Below are 19,028 nucleotides of genomic sequence, written 5' to 3' on the forward strand. Positions count from 1 at the left end.
CCTCATATAAAGTGGAATCAGAGAGTATTTGTCTTTCTGGGTCCGGCTTATTTCACTCAGCATCATCTCAGGGTTCACCCACGTTGTAGCAGGTGTCAAAATCCCCTCCCTTGGTCAGGCTGAATACTCTTCCCTTATGTGGATGGACCACATTTTGCTTATCCATTAGTTCATGCATGAACACCTGCTTTGCCTCCGTCCACATTTTAGCTCCTGTCAGTAATGTTGCTAGGAACGTGAGTGTGCATATCTCTCTTTAAGACCCCGTTTTCCATTCTTTTTGGGGTTTATACCCAGAAACAGCATTGCTGGGTCACATAGTAGGTCTGTTTTCAACCTTTGGAGGAACCGGCATACTGTATGCCGTGGTGGTTGACTGGCACCATTTGGCATTCCCACCAATGGTGCACAGGGGCTCTGATTTCCCCACATCCCCACCAATACCTGTTTGGGGTTTTGGGCTACCAGCCGTCCCGATGGGTGGGAGGCGGTGTCCGGCTGCTTTGTCCTCCGGAGGCCAAACGCACTTGTAGCACCAGAGACCCACAGGGCCAAGCATATTTCCCATCTGGCCCTTTACGGGAGTTTGCCAGTCCCTGGACTGGACGGGTGGGGGGGTCCCCATCCTTGGAGACCTTGTTTTCTACTGGGGTGGGGGCACAGAATAGTCTCGGGCACCGGCGAGCCAGCTAAAGGTAAACAGTATGAGGAAACACAATAGGGTAATGGGAGAAGAAGAGAGTTCTGGGGGGTTGGGGAGAGTGGTGGCTCATTGAGGAAGGAGTCGCAGGGGGCACCCTGGAGTGCTCGGCTCCCCTCTCCAGGCCAGGCGAGGTCTGGTGTGTTGCAGCAAAGACCCCTCATCTGGCCTCTTCCAGCTGGTTTCTCCTGGGCAGCTGGGGGCCCTGGGAGTACCTGGGGGCTCTTCACAGCTTCCGGCTCAGCAGCGTGGTGCCAGCGTGTGTGGCTTCTGACTGTGGTCAAGCCTGGGTGACATGTCTGAGGGTTCAGGACAGCATCTTGGGGCAGTTTGACCTGGGGATTTGGAAGGTGGCAGATGGGGGGGGGAGAGAAGGAGGCTGTCCCCAGCCAGTGGCAGAGACTGAGGTGAACTGCCGTCCTCTTCGTAGTCACCCCACACTGGCAGGCCGGATGCAGAGCCGGGCCAGCCTCCTATACACTGTCTCTTGCTCCTTAACTACGAGGGCTTGTCCTGTCCTGTCCTGTTTCCTGTGCGTCTTTCTCCTCGGCGCTCCCATCCCTGGTGTTTGTAGTGCGGGCTGGGAGCAGGAGGCCGGGTGGGCAGGAGCCCTGCAGGGCGACGGGCACATCCTTGCTGGGGATGCCGCCGCCACCCGACGGGCTGGCCTCACCTTCTGGGCTGCCTTGGGAGAACTCGCACCCTGTTCCTCTGTCCCCTTAGAGCTGGACTTAAAATGTGGGACCTTTCCAGAAAACCACCAGGCTTCCCCAGAGTTCAGGAAGAAGGCGTCTATGTCCTTCCCTCTGTTTTGCTGGGCTCCTCAGACTTGGCACGCCCCCCATCCCCGAACTGCGGCGTTGAAGGCGCTCCCCTTTGCCAGCCGGCTTCTCTGTCGACAGAACCGCGGTGCTGCGGACGAAAGCCGCTTCCGAATGATGATCACTGACTGATGGATCCACTCACACACGTCACACAGATTTGTCGAGCTTGTGCAAACCATCAAGGGCTGGGTGCAGAGCCGGCCTGCTGCGTAGAAACTCAAGTCACCAGACCCTAAAGGATTCAAAACCATTGTTCAAACAAATCCCCGTATGCCCGTGTGATTCACAATCGTCACAAGGTGGAAACAACCCAAGGGTCCATGGATGACTAGATGGATAGGGGCGCCTGACTGGCTCGGTCGGTGGGGCGCAACTCTGGATCTCAGGGTTGGGAGTTCAAGCCCCACATTGGGTGTAGCGATGACTTAAAATCTGGGGCGCCTAGGAGGCTCCGTCAGTTCAGCGTCGGACTCTTGATCTCAGCTGAGGTCATGATCTCAGGGTCCTGGGACCGAGACCCCACGCTCAGCATGGAGTCTGCTTGGGATTCTCTCTCTCCCTTCCTTCTAACCCTCCCCTGGCTCGAGCTCTCTCTTTCTCTCTCTCTCAGTAAATAAATAAAATAATAAAATCTTTTTTTTTTCAAGATTTTATTTATTTATTTATTTGGCAGAGAGAGCAAGAGTAGGCAGAGTGAGAGGGAGAGGGAGAAGCAGGCTCCCCACTGATCAGGGAGCCCGACACGGGACTCGATCCCGGAACCCCGGGATCATGAGCTGAGCCAAAGGCAGATGCTTAACCAACTGAGGCACTCAGGCATCCCCCCCGCCAAATAAAATCTTAAGAAAAAGCAAATGAATGGATCGACAATGCATTCCATTCATACTATGGAATATTATTTGGCCATAAAAAGGAATGAAGCCTGGACACAGGCTCTGACGTGGATGAACCTCGAACCGTGGTATTCAGCGAAAGAAGCCGGTCACGCACGAGAGAGGCCACATATTATAACTTCCTTTATAGGACATATTCAGAACAGGCCCATCGACAGACACAGAAAGTGGATTCGTGGCTGCCAGGGGCTGGGAAAGGGGGCGTGGGGAGTGACTGCTTAACGGGTCCAAGTTCTCCTTTGGGGCTGATGGAAATATTCTGGAACTAGATAGTGAGTGGCTAGTGGTTGTGCGACAGCGTGAGTGCAGTAAACGCTGCTGAATCATACACTTTAACGTGGTTAAGGGTTAATTTTATGTTATGTGAATTTTGTCTCAATGTCAGCACGCTGGGTTCAAATGAAAGGATTTGGTGCCGGGTGGGAGGCAGTGCGGGCTCACCCCTGCTCTTCTGGGCACCCGAGTCTTCCCTCCCTGCAGCCCGTGCGTGCAAGTGCAGTGGGCCTTCGGGCTGTGGGGACGGTGCCTCCTGGGTGCCTGCCCCTGGGAGCCACTCAGAAACGGAAGTCTCAGGACGCTGGGGAGAGCAGAGCCGCAACGTAGACCAGGTGGCTAACAGTGGTCGCCCAGGTGGGAGGGGAGACGGGGTCAGGGGCCACTTTGATCACAAGCCCACAGAATGACAAGGGATGACAAGGATATCTTTTTTTTTTTTTTTATGGAAATGTGAGGTCATTTTTTTTAAAAGATTTTATTTATTTATTTGACAGAGAGAGTACAAGCTGGGGAGACAGGCAATGGGAAAGGGAGAAGCATGCTCCCCGCCGAGCAGGGAGCCCGATGTGGGGCTTGATCCCAGGACCCTGGGATCATGACCTGAGTTGAAGGCAGATGCTTAACCGACTGAGCCACCAGGCACCCACGACAATCTGTAGAAAGAGGCTTGTGGGTCCACAGAATGGGTCATTCTACTCACTTGGTTATTAAAATAATCCTCCTGTGCAGAGGTCACCCTTTGGTGAGTGTCAGTCCTTTTGGGCTGCTGTGACGAAAATGCCATAGGCCGTGTGGCTTTTGAACAACAGACATTTGTTTCTCATCGTTCTGGAGGCTGGAAGCCTAAGATCAAGGCGCTGGCAGATCTGGTTTGTAGACCAGATTTTTTCGCTGTGTCCTCACGTGGTAGAGGGGACGGGGAGCTGTCTGGGGTCTCCCTGTAGTTCGTGGCGACTCCAGTGATCTTAGCACCTCCCCAAGTCCCCGCCTCCTAGTACCTTTACTTTGGGGGTTAGGATTTCAACATATGACTCTGGAGGTGGCGGGGGGAACATAACCGTTCAGACCAGAGTAGTGCGCATTCACACAGGACACAAAATCATTCAGAGACGTCTACGCACACACCTCCCTCCCAGACTTCCCAGGCATGGATTTTCCAGTCATTTTCCTTTCAAGTCAATGACCATCCAGCCAAACCTTGGCCACAGCCCACGAATCAGCATATGATTGCACATCCGGCCCTTTCTCCTTCCAGCTAAAATGAACAGCCAGGTGCCCTGCTGGGAGTTCTGCCTGCGGGGAGGGTTTCCCTTCACAACAACCATCTTTCCATAATGTTCTGGGAAGGGATGTGGTGCTGCAGCTGCCAGCTTTCAGGTGGTGCCTGCAACCCCCAGCAGGACCATCTGTAACCCCTGTCTGAATTTTCTCCTCCTTAACTAATCATAGTGACCTCCCCGTGAAGCTACAGGTGCAGGATGGGAGAGAGGAGGAGGCATGGGGGGGCGCTCTGTACCACGTGACCGTTTGCTCATAACATTGTGGATTTGTACGCTCCTCATAGTGACATATTTTTAAAAACCTGGATCAGGGACGCTTGGGTGGCTCAGTTGGTTAAGCGTCTGCCTTGGGCTCAGGTCATGATCCCAGGGTCCTGGGGTCGAGCCCCACATGGGGCTCCTTGCTCAGTGGAGAGCCTGCTTCTCCCTCTGCCTGCCATTCCCCCTGCTTGTCCTCTCTCTCTCTCTCTCTGACGAATAAATAAATAAATGAAATCTTAAAAAAAAAATAAAAACCTGGATCATCCTTCCAGACTCCCTGATATGCTATTAGAAGGAGCCGATGGGGGGCGAGAGGTGGTGTTGGAACCTTCCACAGCCTTGCTTTGCTAAATGCAGCAGGCTGCCGTTTCTGCACAGCCTGCAAGTTGAGAATGGCCTTTTCATTTTTAAATGGTTGGGGAAGAAAAACCACGATGTGAAAATTAGATGCAATTCAAATTTTGGTGTCCAAGGGAGTTGGAGGGACAGGACAGATGTTGTTTAAGGGTACAAACTGGCAAGGAGTAGAAGATAAGTCCTGGAGAGCTGATGCACAGTGGAGTGACTACAGACAACAGTATTGTAACCACCAGACTCACTAAGAGACTGGAAGCCTTAATTATTCCAGCTACTAAAAAGAAATGATAATTATGGGATGTGATACAGGTGCTAATTATCACTACAACGGCAATCGTATTACAATATTTAAATATATCAAATTAGCCTGTTGTGCACCTTGATTTCACACAACATTGCATGTCAGGGATCTCTCAATGGAAGAATTCGGTGTCCACAGATAAAGTTTTATTGACACCATAGCTGTGCTCATTCATTCACCTGTCATCTCTGGCTGCTTTTATTCCACGTGGCAGAATTGAATCATTGCCACAGGGACTCCCTGGCCCATGAAGCAGAAAATATTTCCTGCCTGGCCCTTTTGGCAAGTTTGCAGATCCCTCTGCTCTACGGGGCCTGGGACCCCAACAGCAACCTGCCTCGGACTTGGGGCTTCCTGCCATGTTTCCTCAGTGAAGAGGTGGCCAGGATTTGGAGTCTGCGTGGAGTGGCCGTGGGACACACAGGGGACCAGCAGTCACACTGGGAAGAGGAGGATGAGGATGGTCCCCAGGGGCAGGGGACATCTGGGCCTTCAAAGTGGAGCATGATTGGGCACTGGGATGGGCTGGCTGGTGTTGGGCACAGCTGGGGTGCAGGGTAATGGCTCTGCCCCCAGCTGGCAGACGCTTAACCGACTGAGCCACCCAGGCACCCCTCTTCCTTCCTTCCTCCCTCCCTCCCCTCCTTCCTCCCTCCCTTCCTTCCTTCCTTCTTTCTTCCTTTTCGACAAAATACATGTAGCACTAAGTTAACCTTTATTTGTTTGTTTGTTTGTTTATTTAAGTGAGCTCTGCACCCAGTGTGGGACTTGAACTCATGGCCCTGAGATCAAGAGTCAAGAACCTCTACCAGCTGAGCCACCCAGGCACCCCTAACTTAACCATTTTATTTTATTTAAAAAATTTTTTAAAAAAGATTTTATTTATTTGACAGAGACAGCCAGCGAGAGAGGGAACACAAGCAGGGGGAGTGGGAGAGGAAGAAGCAGGCTCCCTGCTGAGCAAGGAGCAAGGAGCCGATGCCGGGCTCGATCCCAGGACCCTGGGGTCATGACCCGAGCTGAAGGCAGACGCTTAACAACTGAGCCATCCAGGCGCCTTTAACTTGACCATTTTAATGTGAGCAATGGCCTGGCGTGTAGCACCTTCACTCTGTTGCCCAGCCACCCCCTGCCCCCTCTGTCCATCTCCACAACATTCCCATTGCGCCAAGTGACCCTGTAGCCATCAGTCGCTACTCTGGTCCCCACCGTCCCAGCCCCCAGTCTGTTCTCTGTCTCTAGGCTACTTGCCCGTGTGGGACGTGCCGTATCAGTGGGATCACGGACATGCGGTCTTCTGTGTCCGGCTCTTTCAGTCGGCATGTTTTTGAGATTCAGCATGTCGTAGCGCGAATCAAAACGTTTCTTTTCTGGCTGAGTACTTTGTCATACGGCTAGACCGCAGTCTGTCTGGCCTTTCATCCGTTGATGGACATGCGGGTTGTTTTGTTTTCCCTTTAGCCAATGACCTTTTTGTGTATGTGCGTGTGTTAAAAGATATATAATATAAAATTTACCATTGTAGGGGCGCCGGGGCGGCTCAGTCAGTTATGTGGCTGCCTTCGGCTCAGGTCATGATCCCAGCGTGCTGGGATCGAGCCCCACGTCGGGCTCCTTGCTCCGCAGGGAGCCTGCTTCTCCCCTGCCTGCCGCTCCCCCTGCTTGTAGTTGTTCTCTCCCCCTCTCTCTGTGTCAAATAAATACAATCTTTAAAAAAAATTTTGCCATTGTAACCATTTATTTTTACTTTTTAAAATTGTCATACGAGACACGTAAGATTTACCATTTTAACCGTTCTTAAGTGAAGGTACAGTGGCTTTGCAGACATTTACGTTGTCATGCAGCCATCACCACCGTCCATCTCCAGAACTTTCTCATCTTCCCAAACCGAACCTCTGTTCCCATGAAACACTAACTCCCCTTTCCCTCCCTGAGCCCGTGGTAATCACCGATCCACTTTCTGTCTGTAAGTCAGTGAGCTTTTACAAATGGAAGTCTGATCATGCAGCTCTCCTGAGCCTTCAGTGGCTCCCTGCCACCCTCAGGATAAAGACCAAAGAGTGCCCAGGAGGATGCACTTTGCATCTTGGTCCTCTCAATTTGCTCCTTTTCAGTCTCACGGACACCTTCCCTTCCCCATCTGAGGAAGGTCGGCCTTCCTACAGTGCTTAGGACTGCTTCCTCACAGAGTATTACCCTTGTTATAATTCATTATTTCCATGCCTTTTTCCTTTGGTTTGTTGATGTAGGTCTCTGGATGTGCTCTCTGCCTTCTCCATCTGACTGCACCGTATGGGCAATGCCGTCTTACTCACTACCATGCATCCCGGGCTCCTGGGCCTGGGCCTGACACATAGTTGGTGCTCAACATAGAGCAGAAGGAATGGCAGAAAGTGCTGGTGCGGGAGGGCGGAGGGAGTGGTCGGCTGCCCAGGGTGCTGGGCCGACCGAGGCGGGAGGCGGATGCCAGGAGGCTCTGGGTGGGTGCATGAGCAGAGAATGGGGCTGGCTGGGTGAGGAAGCAGAGAAGCCGGGGGCGTGGAGAGGTGTCCCTGCCCCGGGCAGAAGCATAGCTGGCAAGTGGGGTCTGGGGGCAGTGGGACTGGGAAAGCAGATGGACGATGCTGTCGTATCAGGGCCATCCTGCATGTGAGGGGCCAGTGCTGGGCTGGAGCCCTATCAGGATGTCCCCATGTCCTCAATGCGAGGTAAGTTCCTGGGGCAGCCTCAACCCACCTAGCTGGGCGGGGGAAGGGGGGTCATTTGCACAATTTGCAATTTCTGGGGCTCAGCTTTGGCCAAGGAGAGAGGCCTGTTTAAAGTCAGACTTGGCTTTCCCCCAACTGGCTGGCCTCCTTATGCCTGATGCTAAATGCTGGCTTGTCACAGTGTCTGCAGCAGGCACCCGCCTGCACCTCTCCGGGGGGTGTGTTTGCAGTGCTTGGGGCAGTATGGGGGTGGCATCTCTTAGCAAGCCAGTGGCCCCTCCCCACCCCAGCTGCCCGCCCCACGGTTCTTTTTATATCTCACGTTTACAGGGAGCCTCAAACATCTGAGCCGGCGAGGGAAGGGGCGGCAAGGCGAGAGGCGGGGTTGTATGAACCCAGCATGGAGGGAGGCTGGCTGGGTCAGGGGCGGCCCCTGGCTTCCTTCCATCAGTCCCGAAGCGTCAGATGGTGCTGAGCCATATTTAAAGGCTGCTCTCTCCGCCTCCACTGCGGGGTCCTCACCAGGATGAATGAGTCAGAAGGAGGCCTGGTGTGGCCCCGAGGGCTGGCCGGGTCTGCCCTGAGAAGCTGGGGACATCTCCCCAAAAAGCAATCGCCTAGCAGCCCCAGCTGGCTCCCTGTTGACCTGAGGTCTCCCTGGCCGGGCTTAGCATCAAAGCCGCGGGGATGACCCCTGACTCGGGAATGCACAGGCAGCTGAAGAAGGCCCATGGTGGCTCCCTGGCCTTCCGCAGTGGCCTTTGCAGCCTGCAACTTCTGTGGGATTCCCCAGGCCCCTGCCTCCTCCCAGGGGCACACAGCCCCATCTTCTTGCTTTATAGCGTCATCACGTGCTGCCATGGTTGGCAACACACCCTCAAGTCCTTCCTATTTTACTCCCATCCTGTTGATCCCCCAGGTTGGGGTGTATCTTTGTCAGCTCCAGCTGCTATAACAAAATGCTACGGACCAAGGGACTGCTAAACAACAGACCCTGATTTCACGTAGTTCTGGAGGCTGGAAGTCCAAGGTCAAGGAGCCAGCAGGTGACGTATCTGGTGAGAGCGCTCTCCCTGGTTCAGAGATGGCATTTTCTCACTGTGTCCTCACCAGGCAGAGAGGCCAAGGGAGCTCTCTGGGGTCTCCTTTATAAGGGCCCAGCTCCCATTCACAAGGGCTCTCCCTCAGGATCTAATCACGCCTCATAATAGCATCACCTTGGGGGTTAGGGCGTCAACATACGAATCGGGGGGGGGTAGGGTGGGGACACATTCATAGCAGGATATGTGCATGTGTGGGCTAGATGCAGCAGAACAGGGATCGGAGGACAGTCTGCCCACCCCCCCAGCTGTGCAGGCATCACTGACTTACCGCAGGCCAAGCCCACAGATAGGCCACTCGTGGAGGGGGTGAGGCCCCAGGCATGATCCCAGCAGTGCGAGACCGCACCTGTGCTGTCCACGACAGTCGCCATGGGCCACATGTGGCTCTTGAGCACTGTTGAAGCATAGCTGGTCCAAATCGAGATGTGCTCTGAGCAAAACACACAGGTTGGGTTTTAAAAACTTACTAGGAACACAATGGAAAAGATAGTAACATTATTTGTATTGGTTACATGTTGCAATGATTATATTTTGGATTTGTTGCATTAAATGAATGTATTATTTAAAATAATTTCACCATCCTCTGGGGCGCCTGAGTGGCTCAGTCAATTAAGTGTCTGCCTTCAGCTCATGTCATGATCCCAGGGTCCTGGGATCGAGCACTGCGTCGGGCTCCCTGCTTCTCCCTCTCCCTCTGCTGCTCGCCCTGCTTGTGCTCTCTCTCTTTCTGTCAAATAAATAAAATAAAATCTTAAAATAATAGCAATAATAATTTCACTATCCTCCAAAAGCTAAACAAAGGGCTATCCTAGGACCCAGAAATTCCACTCCCAGGGATATAACCAGAATAATTGAAACAGTCATTCAGGTAAATATTTGTACACAGCAGCGTGGTTCACAACAGCCAAAAGGTGGAAGCATCCCAGATGTCCCTCAACAGACGAACGGATACACAAAATGTGGTGGGTCCCTACTATGGAATATTCTTCAGCCATAAAAAGGAATGGAGTCCCATACATGCCACAGCGTGGGTGTGCCTTGAAGACATTATGCTCAGTGAAAAAAGCGCGACTAAAAAGTCACATATTGTATGATCCCATCCATGTGAAATGCCCAGAATAAGCAATTCCATAGAGACAGAAAGTAGATTGGTGGTTGCCAGAGGCTGAGAGAGGGGGGGATGGGGAGTGACTGCCCATGGGGACAGGGTTGATTTCAAAACTAGACAGAGGTGATAGGTTGCATAATATTGTGAATGTACAATGTGCCGTGGAATTGAACACTTGAAATGGTTAATCTTTTAAATAAGTCTTATTATTTTCTAAAGATTCTATTTATTTATTTATTTATTTGACAGAGAGAAAGAGAGAGAGAGAGAGCACAGGCAGGGGCAGCAGCAGACAGAGGGAGAGGGAGAAGCCTGATGTGGGGTTCGATCGCAGGACCCTGGGATCATGATCTGAGCCAAAGACAGCCGCTTAACCGACTGAGCCACCCAGGTGCCCCTGCCAGGGGACTTTTGATTGTGTTCTGTTCCTGAGGAGCAAGACCTCTCTGTCCCTGGCCAGTGGGGAGGGCGGTGGATAGAGATTGGTGCAAAGCTTGAGCCACCTTGGACTTTTGGCGACCTGAAGTTCAAAGACCTGGAGACTGTTGTTCCTGGTTGGTGGCTTAGTGGTTTGCACGCCCAGTGGCAGGGAGGTAGCACTTGGGAGGGAGTGCTTTAGGATGAGAGGACAAGAGAACCAGGAAAGGGGTCACTGCATGATGGACAGGGCAAGAGGTCACTAGGTTCCAGCCAGGAGAGGCGTGGCGCCACCCTGTGGGAGGCAAAAGGCCTCATTGGAGGGAAATCAGCTGGGTGTGTTTTTAAGGTTCATCCTTTTATCTCCCGGTGTGACTTTGGGCAAGATCTGGGACAAGTGATTGAACGTTTCTGGCCCTTAGTTTTCTGAACTGCAGGTGTCTCCCTCAACTTCTCCTTTTAGCCAGCCCCTCCTCCCACGGCGCTCCCAGAGCTCTGCTCCCACCCTCCCGCCTCCCCTGGGCTCTTCCTGAGAAAGTGGAGGCAGAAACAAGGAGATCCACTGGGCCTCCAACTCCAGCCAGCCTCTCTGGCTCCTGAATGTTTGATCTTCCTGAGCCATCTGCCCTGTTCTGAGTAGTCGTTAGAAAGTTCTTCCCATAGAGCGGCCGGGCATTTACATCCATGATGTCCCCACTGGTCCAGCTTCTGTCTCTGGAGCAGGGAGTAGGGGTACTTTTAAGCCCCTCACTCCCAACCCAGTCTCTACTCCTAGCTCCACCCCAGGTTCCCCGATCAGTTACCCCCTTCACCCCTTAGCCATTCAGCTTCTGGCCTCTAGGTGGATCTGCCTATCAGGTGCACCTTGACGTGTCCTGCGGGTGTGACCTTAGCTCAACCAAATGCTTCCTTGGGTCTCCTTGGGGCCCAGGAGTGGGGCTGGAGTTGGGGATACCACCTTGAACAAGGCCCAGGCCTCGGTTTTGGGGGGCTCTGAGTCCCATTTGGTTGTCCAATCGGCTGATCATTACAATATGGTCTTTGATCCTACAGGGAAATGTGGGGCTCAGGAAGCATTTTTTGGAGAAGAAGGAATCTGGGTGCTTTAATTAATTAATTATTTACTTATTTATTTTAAAGATTTTATTTACTCATTTGACAGAGAGAGAGAGAGTGGCAGGCAGAGGGAGGGGGAGAAGCAGGCTCCCCTCTGAGCAGGGAGCCAATGCAGGGCTGGATCCCAGGACCCTGGGATCATGACCTGAGCCAAAGGCAGATGCTTAACCGATTGAACCACCCGGACACCCCCTCCAGCTCATTTTCTACAGAGGAAACGTAGTCTTGGAGGATATGTTGTGCGTGGTGAGGCCTTTCTCATGTTTAAGGGCTGGAGCAGGGTGGGGGGGGAGGGGGGGCTGGGCCTGGGGAGAACTGTGTGGGAGGCTGGGAGGGGGCCTGGAGCTCTGGGAAGCTCACAGGGCCCGAGGTGGTGGGCACGTTGGGAAGACTGCAGAGGGGCTCGGGCTGCTATTCCGGGCAGGGACAGGAGGCCAGATGGAACGTGGGTGTCACGTTTAGCAGATGGGGCTGTCATGGCAGATCCAGGGCAGGGGTGGAATGAGAGTGGTTCTGTGTCCTCCCCCTCTGAAGACGCTCCTCCGGCCAGCAGTCCTTGTCCCCTCATCCTCCACAGCGATATGCACTGGGCCCTCAGCAGGTGTTCAGGCCGCTGCAATAGAATCCTGGGGACCGGGTGGCTTATAAATAGCAGTCATTGCTCACAGTTCTGGGGGCTGGAAGTCCGAGATGAAGGCGCCGGCAGATTTGGTGTCTGGCGGGGTCTGCTTGCCTCCTGATTCATCAACATCACCTTCTTGCTAGGTCCTCACGTTCTGGAAGGGGTGCGAGCACTCCTGGGTCTCTTTTATAAGGGTGTTAATCCCATTCATGTGGGCTCCGCCCTCATCACCTAATCACCTCCCAAAGGCCCCACCTCCAAAGACCACCACGCTGGGCATGATACATGAATTTGGTGGGGGGACACCAACATTCAGTCCACAGCCATGGCCAACATTGGCAAGTGTATGGTGACTCCTCATCTCAGTAATTGTGTTCCTGAGACACAGGCTCCGGGTGAAGTCAACTCCTGTAGGACACAGAGAGGGTGTCAGAGGTTGGGGTGGGCCTCAAAGCTCCCCCCTCTAATGACTTGGTCTGTCTGGGGACCAGCCCCATCCTGAAGCTACCTAAGGGGCCCACTCTAAGTCATCTCATTAGCATAAACTCAGCTGTGATCTAAAGGGCCTCCTTATGGGGGCGCCTGGCAGGTTCAGTCAGTGGAGCATGTGACTCTTGACCTCGGGGCTGTGAGTTCGAGCCCCACGTTGGGTTTAGAGGTGATTTAAAAATAAAATCTTTTAAAAAGGGTGGGGGGCCAATGACTGATAGAAGACACTCCCATGACTTGGGAAATTCCAAGGGTTTTAGGAGATCTGTACCAGAAACTGAGGACAATTATATTTCTTTACATCTTTTTTTGTTTTTTAAAGATTTTATTTATTTATTTGTCAGAGAGAGAGAGAGAATGAGCACAAGCAGGGGGAGTGGCAGGCAGAGGGAGAAGCAGGCTCCCCGCCAAGGAAGGAACCCGATGCGGGACTGGATCCTGGGACCCTGGGATCATGACCTGAGCCAAAGGCAGATGCTTAACCGACTGAGCCACCCAGGCATCCCTTAATGTATTTCTTATTAAACCACAGGGACCTTATATGGAAATAGGATCTTTGCAGATGTGATTAAGGTGAGGACAGAGATGAGATCATACTGGATTGGGGGGGGTGCTAAATCCAGTAGAAGTGTCCTCATAAGAGACAGAAGAGGACACACACAAACACAGGGACAAAGCCAGAGATTGTGGTGACACAGCTGCAAGCCCAGGAACGCCAAAGGATTGCCAGCAGCCACCGGGAGCTAGACGAGAGCTATGGACAGATTCTCCTTCACAGGCTTCAGGGGGAGCCACCTCTGCCGATGCCTAGATTTCAGGACTTCTTGCCTCCTGAGTCGTAAGACGATACATTTCTGTTGTTTTAAGCCATTCAGTCTGTGCTAACTTGTTACATTGGTCCTCGGAGAGCAATATTGCTACTATTTCTTTAATTTTTTTTCGGCCGTTTGTTTTCCTTTTCCTTTTTTTTTTTTTTACTTATATGTTTTATCCCTCTAAGTGCCGGTCTCTGTAAGATAGCTGGTTCGCTGTGTTGGTGAGGCTTTTCCAATGCTGGGTGTCTTGTTCCCGTCCTCCTTCTGGTTGCTTCCCTAAAATCAGGCCTTCATCTCAATGCTGCACAGAGGTCCTGAGGAACCAGTAGTTCCCATATTGGGGTGCTCTGGTTGGCGCCCACACAGAGATCTGGCTTTCCCACAAGTCTTTGAGCCAAGCGCTGTCACCCATCCACACCCTGCCAGTCATTTGATGGCAGCTGAAGGGGGTCAGATGTGCCACCCCCAAATATGCCACGTTAGCAAAAGGATTATTATTATTATTATTTTTAAAGATTTTATTTTTATTTATTCGACAGAGATAGAGACAGCCAGCGAGAGAGGGAACACAAGCAGGGGGGAGTGGGAGAGGAAGAAGCAGGCTCATAGCGGAGGAGCCTGATATGGGGCTCGATCCCATAACGCCGGGATCACACCCTGAGCTGGGCAGACGCTTCACCGCTGTGCCACCCAGGCGCCCCAGCAAAAGGATTATTTTGAGCTGAAGACAAGTGAGATGCAGAAGAGGTCTCTGTCCCCCTTTTTCTACCTAAAAGCAGAGCATATGTTTCCTTTTAAGAAGGTGACATAAATTTCCCTTTTTGAAGGTGTCCCCTTTTCTCCTGTATCAGGAAGAGAAGAGTGAATCATCACTGAAGATGGAGTGGCACCAAGATGAGTCTGTATCATCAACAGACCTTATGAAAATAACCCTTGTCTTCCATTCATTTCCACCAGATATTTCCTAGTCATTTCCCCATAATTTATCATCCCTGGAAGCCCAAACTTCCCCTTTTCTTTGTTAAAATGGTATATAAACCCTTGGGTCTAATCATGTCTTTGGATTTCACTGATTTTCTATGCATGTAAATATTAATAAAAATTGTGAGCCTTTTTTCCCTATTAATCTGTCATTTGTTAGTTTAATTCACAGGCCCCAGTCACTGAATCTAAGAGCATAGAGGAAATGTTTGCCTCCCTGACACACTGTTAAGTCCCCATTTCACAGACGGAACATTGAGGCTCAGAGAGATAGCAGCTGGAATCTGTGGATTACAGGGAAGCATTCCTTGAAGCCCTGAGGGCACACCTGTAATAAGCCTGGGTCTCTCAGACTACTTCCCCCAGGAGGAGAGCTGCCCAGGGCATTTGCATGGCAGGCCTGGCTTCCAGAGTCTCCATTTCCTTGCCCTTTCCTCAGCTTTCCAGATGTTGTGGCTAAGGCCAGGGACTGGGGATGTGAGAGCAGGGCTTAAGCCAAGCCGCTCCCTGCCTCTTCCTCTCCTGATTCCCTCACTCTGAGTCTCCTGGGGAGTTTACACCTGCTCCAGCCTGAAGGTGGAGGCCTGGGGTCCAGCTTCCCAGCACTCAGCCACAGGTTTGGCCTTTGGGTCCAGGGGTTGTGGGGCGCTCTGGCAGTGGGCCTTGTTCCCTCATAGACAGGTGGCTGTGGCTTCCCTGGCCCCAGATGGGCCCATGTGCTCCTGAATAGCTTCAGCACTGGGGGTGGTGGACCTCCGCCAGAGGCCAGCCCTGCCTTGGGCAGGCAGCTGGTCTAGAAGTCTGCGGGGGTTGTGATTGGCTAACCTGCCTGGGTAGGAAGTCAAAACCCTCTATTTTGCTTTTTGCTGGACTGGTCACTTCCTAGATGCCATGATTATAGAAGGAACTCTGCCTGCCTTGCCATCTGGAGTCTCTCAGCCTTCTTCGCCCAAGGTAAGCTCAAGGCTTGGGGTCTGGAGCAAGACATGTCAAACTTTCTGCTTTGGTGCTATGGTAATAATGTCAGTGGTGAACAATTGCTTGCTCTGGGACAGTTGAGGTTCTGAAACCAGCAGTTGTCAAAGGGGTCCAGGCCCCTGGGGGCTGTTGAGATTATTCCAGGAAGTCCATAAGGCCAACTATTTTTATAATAGTATTAAGATGTGCCTTTAATATTTTCATTCTCTCACATGTGTGTGGTCGAGTTTCCAGAAGATAAGGGCTATTGCAACAAGCTGAATGCAGAAACAGATGTGAGAACCTAGCTGTCTTCTGTAAGCTGATGTGAATGAGATGCAAAAATGTAAAACAAAGCCTCTCTTTTCATGGATTTTTTTTCTTGAAAATGTGGTTATTTTTCATTAAAAATATTGTTACTATTAGGTTTATTTTATTTTTTTACTATTAGTAGGTTTATTATTGATTGTGATTTATTTATTTATTTTATTTATTTATTTATTTTTTTTTTAAAGATTTTATTTATTCGACACAGATAGAGACAGCCAGCAAGAGAGGGAACACAGGCAGGGGGAGTGGGAGAGGAAGAAGCAGGCTCATAGCAGAGGAGCCTGATGTGGGGCTCGATCCCATAACGCCGGGATCACGCCCTGAGCCGAAGGCAGACGCTTAACCGCTGTGCCACCCAGGCGCCCCTGATTGTGATTTAAAAACTAAAACATAGTTTAAAAAATTCTCAGTTTTAATTCCTAAGTGGTAAATATCAGTAACCGTAGCCCACATAAATAGATATGCTTTGGGGTCCTCAGTAATTTTTTAAACAATGTAAAGGAGGGAGGCACCTGGGTGGCTCAGTGGGTTAAGTATGGGACTCTTGATTTCCGCTCAGGTCATGATATCAGAGTCATGGGCCCTAGCCCCATGTCGGGCTTCAAGCTCAACATGGAGTCAGTTGGCTTGTCCCTCTCCCTCTGCTCCTCCCCCTGTTCGCTCTCTCTCTCTCTCTCAAATAAATACAATCTTAAAAAAGAAAAAAAAAGAATGTAAAGAGGTGCTGACACCAAAAAGTTTGGGAACCACTGATGTAGGACAAGGGCCCAATCTGGTTCACTGCCTGTGTTTATAAATAAAGTTTTATTGAAACACAGCCACATTCACTTGTTAACATGTTATCTCTGGCTGCTTTCCTGGTACAAGGGCAGGGTTGAAGAGTTGCAACAGAGACTGTCTGGGTCACAAAGCTGAAAATATTACTTTGATCCTTTAAGGCAAAGTTTGCTGGGGGCTGATGTAGAATGATGCATTTAATTTTCATAAATAGTCTTATTATTTCACAGATGGAAGAACAGAGGCACAGAAAGGTTAAGTTACTTTCCTAAGGTCGCATAGCCAGTGAGGCTGGAGCTGAGTTGGGAGTGGTTTTAGGGAGGGTGGCGGTGCCAAGCTTCTCAGGGTCCGATGACTGACTCAAAAGTTGGGGTGTGGTAGATGTCTGGTTAGTCTCCCACTGCCTGGCCTCTGATTTTCCTTCTTCTGGTACCCTGATGTTCCCCAAGGACCACCCACCTCTCTGTGTCTATAGATTTTGTGGGATTCTCTGAAGCCCTATCTAGGGATACCAGGAGCTGCTCTTTCAGACCAAAGAAAGGCCTCAGCTCAAGTTGAACAAGGGGTTATAGCTGGCCTTCTGCTCGCCTGAGTCTACACAGCCCTCTGAGCTCCTAATCCCACTGGCTCTAGTTTCGTAGCTTCTGCCCATATTCACGGAAACATTCACGGACTAGGCAGGGAGGTGAGGCCCTGGGGGTGGGGGGCAGGCTGGGAGTCGTCTGTATCTTCGTCTGTGGGGCCAGCTTCCGGAAGTCTGGAGTGGGGGTGTACAGGCAGGTGCCCTGGGTGGGCTGGAAGGGGGACAGAGGGAAGGCTGTCAGTCCCTTGTGTAAGAACCCCATCTCCACCTGTACCTCTGCTCGGCTGCCTGCATCTTGAGCTGGCCAGGGACCATCCCCTGCCCCCATGGGGGGACCGCGCTGACCTTTGACCTCTAGCACTCCCCACTGCCAGGGTGTTTCCAATAGGAGTTCTGCTTGGGGCCTCACAGGTGCTCCCTGGGGTCCCCCTGGCCCCATCACGCAGGATGGTCATGCAGGATGGTTGATCTTCCAGAATGGTTATTTTTAGGTAGAACCTGATGGGCAGGCTGACGGCCGGAGACCTGGATGCCCGAGGGTGGACGCGAGGGGGTGACAGTGGGGGGGGACTGCTCTTCCTTCCAGCCAGGACAGCTGGCAAGGGCCTGGCTAACATCTTTGGCCTTTGCTTTCCTGGGCTTGGTAAGGCAGCCAGGATTTCTAGAGCTCTGGCCACGAAGCGCGGTGAGGAACAGAGCTTGTCCGCCTTGTTCTTTGCTGGCTCTGGAGCAACCCAGACATCGCAAAGACGGGTGACGAGAGTCACAGCTTTCTTAGCTACTTTCAAACACTTTCAAAGGGTCTCCTTCCACCTTCCCCCAAAGAGGCCCGGGGAGCACTTTGCAGAAGGATAAAGACCAGTCCAATCAAAAGCCCTTTGATTCAACTTTTTTATTTTTTTTCTTTTTGAATGTCATGCAGTAATTCACAGTCCCAAGCCCACAGTTTTCAAACAGGTAGGAAAAAGGAAAAAAGAAGCAAAGGAAATCAGTGGTGGTGGTTTTTTTTTTTTTTCTTTTGTTATTTCAAGCAGGACCAAATGTCAGAAAAAATGCTTCTTTTCTCATTAATTTTTTTGTCCTTTTTAAAATTGTTTATTTTTTTAAATTGATTTCTGCAGGCAGTAATAGTAGGGTTTGGTATAACCAGCAAGCACTCCTGTGTGTGTCTGAGAACGTGTGTGGGGTGTGAGTGTCTCGTGGAGGTCTGTGTGGGACGCTGGGTTTCGGCTTCACTTCCGACTTCTCCGCCACACACGGGCCACCAGCTCGCGTTCACCAGGGAAAGGAAAGATTCGATTGAGATGATAAAACTCATCAATAGAAGCAATTTTTTTTTCTCCCCGTTTTTCTTTTAAAAATGTTTTTTTTTTTTTTTTTTTTAATTTCCATTTCCCCAAGGTTCTCCAAAAATGGCTGAGTTAATTCGAATCCCTTGGCTGTGTGGTTTGTCTGCCCCCGAGGGCCCCCGTCGTGGGGTGGAGTCGGGGTTGGGTGGGGGGCGCATCACTGCCCAGGAGCGGCTTTTCCGGCTGATGGTCTTTGCGGGACACTCTGGTGTGTCCGGATCCTGGGGACTCCCTCCAGAGTCCGGGGTCGTCCGGCAGGTCCTCTCCTGGGCCCTCCCGGGCCTCCCCTGTGTGCTGGGCGGGTGGCAGCGAGGTGGCCCCGCGGCCTGTGCGCGGCTCCTCCCCGTGGGGCGTGTGCGTGGGGTGCGTGGGGGGGCCCGGGCGGGCGCGGGTGCCACCTCGCCCGGGCTTAGCACCAGTCGTCGTCGTCGGTCTCGCTGTAGGCTTCGTGCAGGCCTTTCCGGGAGCCCGGCCCGCGGGGCCTGGCCAGTCCGTGGGCCAGGTAGTAGCCGTTGGGGAGTCGCCGGCCGTGCCGGGAAGGCGAGGCGCAGGCCGGGCCCGGGGCCCGGGGAGTCCTGGGCGAGCACGCGTGTCGCGCAGGGGGTGGCGCGTCGTAAGCCGCGGCCCGGGGCTCCTCCCCGCCACCGCCGCCCGGGCCATCAGCCTCGTCGTAGTCGGAGCCCCGGTAGTAACCGTGGTGCCGGGGACCGGGGGGCCCCTCGGGCGCGTGCGCGCCGGACGCCGGCCACCGCGCCCCGCCGTGGCGACACGCCCTGGGGGA

General features: G+C 52.2%; 1 protein-coding gene across 1 annotated transcript in view; it reads right to left on the reverse strand.

The window, feature by feature from the left end:
• Positions 1–17,772: 17,772 nt before the first annotated feature.
• The window catches only part of CACNA1A (calcium voltage-gated channel subunit alpha1 A), a 214,528-nt gene continuing 213,272 nt past the window's right edge, over positions 17,773–19,028 (reverse strand). The window contains exon 48 of the mRNA XM_034657160.1: positions 17,773–19,027. Within this exon, the coding sequence (XP_034513051.1) occupies positions 18,657–19,027 (371 nt within the window). The 3' untranslated portion in view covers positions 17,773–18,656. The remainder of the gene's footprint in view (position 19,028) is intronic.

Source organism: Ailuropoda melanoleuca, chromosome 4, assembly GCF_002007445.2.
Source record: "Ailuropoda melanoleuca isolate Jingjing chromosome 4, ASM200744v2, whole genome shotgun sequence".
Taxonomy (NCBI): domain Eukaryota; kingdom Metazoa; phylum Chordata; class Mammalia; order Carnivora; family Ursidae; genus Ailuropoda; species Ailuropoda melanoleuca.